The sequence below is a fragment of the Phragmites australis genome, chromosome 1 (genome assembly GCF_958298935.1).
Source record: "Phragmites australis chromosome 1, lpPhrAust1.1, whole genome shotgun sequence".
Lineage (NCBI taxonomy): Eukaryota > Viridiplantae > Streptophyta > Magnoliopsida > Poales > Poaceae > Phragmites > Phragmites australis.
Window position 1 is genome coordinate 39,430,988 of NC_084921.1, and position 8,008 is coordinate 39,438,995.

At 46.7% G+C, this 8,008-nt stretch overlaps 1 protein-coding gene across 4 annotated transcripts; it reads right to left on the minus strand.

Moving 5' to 3' along the window:
* Positions 1 to 1,194: 1,194 nt before the first annotated feature.
* On the minus strand, positions 1,195 to 6,142 carry LOC133918512 (threonine synthase, chloroplastic-like). Of its 4 annotated transcripts, XR_009909785.1 has the most exons (6): positions 4,424 to 6,142; positions 2,746 to 2,780; positions 2,165 to 2,239; positions 1,982 to 2,079; positions 1,777 to 1,888; positions 1,195 to 1,716 (listed from the first exon to the last, which is right to left on the minus strand). XR_009909785.1 is itself a non-coding variant. In XM_062362420.1 (5 exons), exons 1-5 carry the CDS (start codon positions 6,006 to 6,008, stop codon positions 1,885 to 1,887), a joined length of 1,797 nt encoding a protein of 598 aa, XP_062218404.1. In that variant the 5' UTR covers positions 6,009 to 6,142; the 3' UTR covers positions 1,195 to 1,884. The 4 variants fall into 4 exon arrangements, 2 of the variants coding, with proteins under 2 accessions (XP_062218404.1, XP_062218413.1); XM_062362420.1 differs by having other exon boundaries at positions 1,195 to 1,888; XM_062362429.1 differs by having other exon boundaries at positions 1,195 to 2,079; positions 2,746 to 2,810; positions 4,423 to 6,141.
* Between the last annotated feature and the right edge of the window lie 1,866 nt (positions 6,143 to 8,008).

An 8,008-nucleotide genomic window follows, 5' to 3' on the forward strand; every position in this document is an offset into this window, starting at 1 on the left:
AGAATATCACATGAAATGATAAAATATATATAAATAGAGCATTACAAAATAATTACTTTTTCCATATATAACCTAAGTCTGAAAATAATTTTAAAAATTAGTCTATCATATAAAAAGAATATTAATAAATTTTTATAGACCAGTCTAAGTTAGATCCTAGACTAGTCTAGACTAGTTTAAACTAAGTCCTAAAACAGTCTAGACCGATCTAAACCAGTTTAGACCAATCGAAACCAATTTAGACCAATTTATAGATCAGTTTCTAGACTAGTTGTGATGGCGGTTTTGAAATGTCAGGGTGAAACCCTATGAGCATTATAGTGTAGCCTTGTGAAGCATTCTAAGAAACACATGGTGAGCAAGCAAAAAAACTAGCTTTCTGTTCAAGGCAGTTTAACAAACACACGTTGGATAGGAGGCATATCGTTGTACATTACCAAATAGATGGAATGAGAGGGGAGCAGGGTCAATCGTGGTGTGAGCAAAGCATGTGACTCAACGGAGGCAGTCTAGACCAGTTCTAACTAGTTGTGATAGCGATTTTGAAATGTCAGGGTGAGCTTCGACGGCGTGGCGAGGCGGAGACGGAGGGCAATCTGGTAACACGGAGAGGCCAGGGCTGAGGAAGCGTGTCCTTTTTTTTGGCCTTTTTCTTTTTTTCCGGCTGCTGCAACTTGGACGAGTTTTTTTCCTCACTCAGCTACTGTCCAGCTACAAGACTGAAATGGCTGCTTGGACAGCTATGATAGAACAGCATACGTGGACGGCGGGGAAAAACTATGTACAAGACAACAGTGAAAGGAGCACGTGTCAGCAAGCCATGCAAATCTGGACGTACATCTCTAGCTGTATTGGTTTTTATTTATTCCATGTCATTACTCGGTGCTCGGTCTTTTTGCACAGCTAAGTATGGAAAACACAAGGTCCTTTTGCACAGCTAAGTATGCCATATTTGTTGCAGATTTTAAAGTTTGAGAGTAAACTGGTGGATAAGTACATATAAGTTCTATTACAAGAGCAGCGTTGCTAGAGATATATATGTACAGCAAAATGAGTTTCCCAGGTGGGATAAATTTATTTCTATATAGCTAAACACAGTGCAATTTATAGATCAAAAGAGATGCTGCTCCAACCAAGGTTAAACACAGTGCAATTTATACATCAAAAGATAAGCTGCTCCAGCTTGGTACCAGATTTAGTAAGGAGCTGAGTACCCATTGGTATCAAAAGATAAGCTTGATCTATTACAGCAGCAGTAATACTACGCCATTTGGGCTCAATTGGCATGTTTCTAACTATATCCAATCCGGCATAGCTGCTAAGTGTAACAATTCACCATATGCTAGTGCATCAAATCCCTACATTTTGAGGCCATCCACTCAGATTTAAGGTATGAGAATATGCTACCTGAATTCTATCTATAAAGAACTGCCCAAGCTGATAGCAAGTTCCACAGTTTGCAAAGCAGTTCAACAGTGTAGCACTCAACAGGCTAACAGCGGTATTAAGCTATTAAGCACCCTGAAGTGATCCTACTTTTCCTACTGAAGTTACTGCCACACTATATCACCCAAAAACTTGAGAGCAGGAACACCTCTAATCTCCATGTCCACAAGAGGTGCTTGGATAATGTTCGACCCCATCAATTCTGGATCATTCCTTATCATGTCCAAAGCACATGTTTGATCATGTGTGAAGGAAAATAGATAAATGCCCCTGCAGGTAGGTAGTTCTTACAAGAACAAGAAATTCAATGAAAATCTAATCAGTTTGTACCTTTCTTTTTATAGCACAAAATTTACAGTCTGATGTTGAAGGTGAACTTGGTTGACAACGAGTCTCCTTACAGGAACACTTTCAATCTCGATGATTCACTGATTGCCATCACCTGAAAATGTCAAACCAAAAGGAAAGGGAAGAGTATACCTTATGGAGACATGCATATACAAGGGAGCTGGAGAGTTAGGCACACAATTGTTACGTTGGGATTGTCACGATTATAAACTCTGTTGATTCCGTGTCACGAAAAAGCTCTCGCACTTTGACCATCCCTTCTCCGAGTTGCTCCAATTTGTTGGCCTTTAGTAGGAGGAACACGAGTTGAAAGTTTGAAACACCTAGTGAAGAAATAGTATATTCCAGAGGAACTAAGCAGAACACTTACTGCATCCTGCTGTCGAACCTCTTGTCCAAATACTGATTTAATAGCTGATGTTGTGGAAGCAATCTTGCTCCTCAGCTAGGAAAAAAAGAAGGCAAAATCAATATGAGAAACCTCAGCACGATACAAACATCATTTCAAGTTTCAAAATACAATAATCCTAATATGATGAGATATCTATCTTTTGGTTAATGGATCTGAAGGACAGCTTCATATAAAATTCTAATTAAATTGCAGGAACAGCAGATGGAATAGACAAATAATTGCATATTAACAGTCATGATCTTTGGTCATATCAAGCAGGTGAAGGAGATACATGTGATGCTTGGCAACCACAAGGAATACAAATGTTGAGCCCACTAACACTAAGCTGAACAAATTATAAGCAATGTTTTGTGTTTTCCGATTTCACAACTTGAATGTGTTAATAAAACGGAACATTAAATTGTTTAGCCATCAACATAAAAGAAGGGGATTCTAAGAAGTAATACCAGATACGTCATTTTTTCTTCATTCAGCATTTAGTATAGATTAAGGGCCTCAAATCATAGCACGATAGCACAAAGCATGGAAGCTAACAATACCTTCAAGACTTTCCCAATGGATGCATCCAAGAAATCTCGCAAGGATAGCAGCCGGAGTGTATGGCCTGTCAATATGAGAAGCAAATAACAGCTGATAATGTGATTGAGTATCTAGAGTTAACTTTGGATACACAATGATATAGTCATTACTGTGGAGGCAGTGTCAAACACAATGCGGGTAAACATGCTGCACTCTTGTGCTTCGAGAAATTGGATAACCTGAGTGACATGCAAAAAGGAAGTCACCAACTACAACCAGAAGAATGAGAAGTGAGGCACTGTAAGTCCATACGCATGTCTTCTTACATTTGAAATTGCAATTGATTCATCCAATCCTTGTGGTGCTGAATCAAACATATCTCAAAAGCACATGTGTTCGATGGGGTGAATGACCTGCGCGAAGGAGTCGCTCAGCGAGTGCGCAGGGTCGGTGGAGACGACGAGGGTCGGGTGCCTGTTGTTGGCGAAGCGCACGGCCAGCGACGTCGGGCAGCTCGTTTTCCCGACCCCACCCTTGCCCCCGAGCATGTATTACCTCTGTCACGTCCCGAACACCATCTCCTGGAACCCCAGCTCCTCAGCCCCCTCCTTCACGACGCCATCTCCTGGAACCCCAGGGAGAGGCGTCGCGCGGAGCCGTGGAGGTGCGGCGAGGCGGTCGCGAGCATCGTGGCAAGCTAGGGAGGAAGAGGAGACAACGGTGATGGGGGAAAGGGATCGAGAGAGTTCGCGAGCAATCGGGCGCTGGTTACTCAATGGAAGACCCGACCTGTGGACTCCGTCGGACGGCCCATATCATAAGTTTGGCAAATCGGACGGTTAACGTTATTTTGCTGACATGGATGTCCTTGCCGGTGAGGAACGCGACCGCATTTAGAGTATAGAGATTAGGCTTATGCCCAGTGCTTCAGAAAATTATGTGTGAACCAGGACAAAGGAAGGAAGCCTTCGGATTTCTTAACATCCTCTAGTATGATACTTGGAGGCTAATTTTGTTAACTACATCAAACTGCCTATCATACTCAATGGAAAGCCTACGGCAAACAACTACATAATAGATTGTGCTAGGACAAACTCCTGTGAAGTAGTCAATGGTCAGCCACACTAGGAATATGGTACTTGGCTATGGTCTTGGAACACTGATATGACAATAGGATGTCATACTAGCAGTCAAAATTCATTCAGTACATAAATATCATATATTTTAGTTAACATGGTGAACTACTACAATGGATTTAGACCATAATTCTCTTGCGACCACTGAAAGTAAAATAATTGATAATAATACTGCACATTTAAATCCATCACATTAGTTCAACTTTCACAATGGAAGGGAGCATCTAAGGTTACCAAAGAACAACAGAGATCTGATCAAAGAGAACATCAAGTAGCAGAAAGGCACAATGCTGCATAGGTCATTCCAAACATTTATTCATCCAAACACCAAGACCATAATTTATTATTCATATTACATGATACAGATAAAGTACTAGGAATAGCTCTATCCACTTAGACCTATAATCAGAAGAGCCACCAGACCTAGTACCACAAGATATGGTTGATTGCGCCATATCATGTTCACCAACCACAGTTGAAAAAGATGCAGGAATAGAATTCCTGGTGATGATAAACAAGAAAGCAATTCTGAGGGTTAATTAAACATAAGCTCAGATCTTACCATTGAGATTCTTCTGGAGAACATCCATCACAGAACCAAACTCAGCCTTTACATTGATCGGTGGATTAGCATACTGGCACAACATGTCCTTGATGTTTTTGTCATGGTAGTCGATCTTTGACTGCGTGAACTTTAGACCATGCGCTGTGCTAACAACCACTGTGCGGTCATTAGGCCCAATTATACGCTGATCCCGGAGCTTAAACAGAGCAGCAAGTGCAACCCCAGTATGTGGGCAGGCAAACATGCCAGTGCGGTCAGCAAGCGCCATTGCATCCATGAGCTCCTCCTCTGTAGCTTCCTCTACGATACCATCAGTTGCCTTCAGTGCGACCACCGCACGATCAACAGATACCGGGTCACCAATTTGTATTGCAGATGCAAATGTAGTTTCAGCAACCAGTGGCTGGAACTCAGTCCACCCTGACTTGTAGTACTGGTACAATGGATTTGCATTTGCAGCCTGTGCACAGACAAGCCGCGGCACACGATCAACAAGTCCAAGAACACGGCACATCTCAAATCCCTTGTAGAACGCATAGATATTCCCGAGATTGCCTCCTGGAACAATGATCCAATCCGGCACCTGCCAATTGAACTGCTGCAATATCTCGATGGCCGCCGTCTTCTGCCCCTCGAGCCGAAGCGAGTTGAGTGAGTTGGCAAGGTAAATCGGCAGCTCCGCAGTCACCTCCCTGATGAGTCTCATGCAGCCATCGAAGTCCGTGTCCAGCGAGAGCACGGTGGCGCCGTTGGCAATCGGCTGGATGAGCTGCTGCAGCGAGATGCGATCGGCGGGCAGGAACACGATGGCGGGGATGCCCGCGGCTGCGCAGTACGCGGAGAGCGCGGCGGAGGTGTCGCCCGTGGAGGCGCATCCGACGCCTGCGATTGGGCGCGAGAGCGACTTGCGGCGGAGGCGGTTGACCTGGCTGACGAGCACGGTCATGCCGAGGTCCTTGAAGGAGCCGGTGTGGGAAATGCCGCAGTGCTTGACCCAGAGGTCGTTCATCCCGCCGAGGTGCTCGCGGCCGAGGCGCTCCGCCCAGAAGAGGTTGGAATTGCCCTCGAAGAGAGAGACGATGTGGTCGGAGTCGATCTCCGGGAGCACGAACTCCTTCTTGGACCAGACGCCGGAGCCGTAGGGCCAAGCGGTGCGGCCGACGCGGGAGTCGAAGAGGTCGCGCCAGTAGGAGCCCGGGAAGCGCGCGAGCGCCTCCATGTCATGGCGTACGTCGAGCAGGCCGCCGGAGCTAGAGCGGTAGACGACCTCGTCGAGCGAATAGCGCTCGTCGGGGTCGCCGCCGGGCGTCGGGGGAAACGGCACGTACCACGCCGAGAAATCGTTGGCGGGGCCTCGGATGCGCGCCGCCTCCTCCCGGATGTTCTCCTCCGCGGGGCGGCGGTGCTTAGTGGCCGTCGCGGAGGAGGCGGGGGCGGCGGCATCGGAGGAGGAGCAGCGCGCACGGCGCGGGAGGCGGAGGTGGGAGCCCGGGAAGGGCCTGTGGGCGGATGAGTGGCGGGAATTGGGGTGGGAGAAGAGGAGGGAGATGGAGGAGGAGGCCGCGGTGGAGCTGGTCGCCATGGCGCGGAGAGGCTTGGCGGCGCGGCGGCGAGATGGGAAAGGGCCAGAGGGGAGGGGGCGATTACCAATTAGGGAGGACGTGGGTGACGTGGAGGAGGGTTTAGGCTTTAGGGAGCGGAAGTCGAATCAGTCAGATCGATCTGACTAGCATGCTGAGCACACGTTGTGTGTGACACGCTCCGACTCAGCCCTAGGGATGTCAACGGCCCCGATCCTTATTCCCCATGAAAAATTTCTTTATTAGGGGATGAAGATTACGTTAATTTTTTTCATGTAAAAGGTTTAATGGGAGAAAATTCTCTCCCGTCGGGTATGACTGGGGCAGGAACGGTTCTCTATCCGTATCCCTGTTTCCCCGCGGGGCCAATTCCTCAAAATACTTAAACTCTCTATAGCCCATATATGCAAGAAACAACCTAACTAAAGCCAAACCCACCAAAGCCCGTCAGCCAGCAAACCCTTCACCGTGCTAGCGTAGTGGGGACGGGGAACCTGTCGGGTATATTTCCCCGCGTGGGGACGGGGATGGGAGAATTTTCTCCCCCGCGAGCGGGGACGAGAAAAATTTCCCCCAATCGGGGCGGGGATGGTTACCCATTCCCCGCGGGGAATTTCCCCGTTGACATCCCTACTCAGCCCAGTTACCGTCTTCAAAAAGATATTTAAAAATTTATCTCTTATAATACTATTGCAGTATCTCTTTAACACTATTACAATATATTCTATTTTTTTATCTCCAGCAGCTACCTATTTTCTAACTTCTATTACTCACACTGTAGCACTGGAAACAGGATCCATCGGAGAGCGATGCTGTGAGCGGCAACCGGCAAAACGAACGGTACAGGGATGTGGCTGAGTTTTGCAGATGCTGCTGGAGGTGCCCTTAGAACTCGGGACTTTTTTTAATTTCTATAAAGGTTGAACTCTAGCTTTTTGGGATCCGTTTTTGAGGGAGGTAGCGCCTGATTTTTTTAACTACCTTCTAACTCTCTCACCTTTGTTGTCATCACGATGCTCGTTGTCGTTGTCTTCAACGTCAGCAAGTCCTTGCTCCTATCGTCATCTTTTTCCACTGTTCCTTATCTTCAGCGAGCTTCTTCACAGTGCCCCCCTCTGCTTCCTCGTCACCAGTGGCTCTCTACTGCCGCGCTAACCCATTGAGCTATGACGTCCTTGTTCTAGCACCGACAACAGCGGTCCTCTACTTCCCGCGACTAGCGGTGTCATCAGTACCCCACCCTACATCCACCACCACTGTTGTGCCGTCGCCATTGACATCCTTTCTTTTAAACCTTAACCCTAACTCGGCGGGGTAAATTGTCATGGCAGAGAAGGAGGGGCCGGCTGAGGCATTGATCTTGAGGCACATAGGACCAAGCAAAAATCGAGTGTTGTGGAGGCCTGGAATGCTCAGGTAAGATTTAGTTTCTTTGGAAAATGTCCGTGTGAAAATTAAACATATTCGTATAACAATCTTGCGAAATTGAACCTTGGTTATAAATGATGAATCATTCAGCTCAGCTGTTCAGTCGTTCAAGGGTCCTGGCATTCTAACCACATATAGATGAGCAATCCAATGCTAATTTTAATGATCACTACATTCTTTCTGCATGCTTTTCAACGAGCATAGTTTTCTTCTCTTTTTTGGAAAGCAAATGAGCATCGCTTATTCAGAACGTGGAGAATCAAGAGCGAGAGGACGAGCGCTGCCGATTGATTTCGGATGGATATAGTACGGGCTGGAGGAAACGTCGAGGGGCCCGGTCTCATTGTCACCACAGGAGGTCACATCTGAGGGATGTGATGAAGCATAGCATATTCCGGCCAGCTCCTATCCGGATTGAAATAATATCTCGTGCTCTAACCAAAACCAAAAGGCTGTCAATTACTGTGGCATGAGGTAGTCTGCGTGAACCCTGCAAGAACACGAGGAGCGTACAACCAGTTTTGCTGAATTCAGTGAGTACATGGCACAGTGTATGCAGAAGCAAGATTGCAAA

What these genes read in the sequence shown, in the direction of transcription:
- LOC133918512 (XM_062362420.1), bottom strand. Translation starts at nt 6,008, where the DNA reads ATGGCGACCAGCTCCACCGCGGCCTCCTCCTCCATCTCCCTCCTCTTC. An exon ending in TCTCCAGAAGAATCTCAATG is followed by an intron (nt 2,781 to 4,423) that starts GTAAGATCTGAG and finishes TATCCTTGCGAG; the next exon opens with ATTTCTTGGATGCATCCATT. An exon ending in CCATTGGGAAAGTCTTGAAG is followed by an intron (nt 2,240 to 2,745) that starts GTATTGTTAGCT and finishes TTTTTTTCCTAG; the next exon opens with CTGAGGAGCAAGATTGCTTC.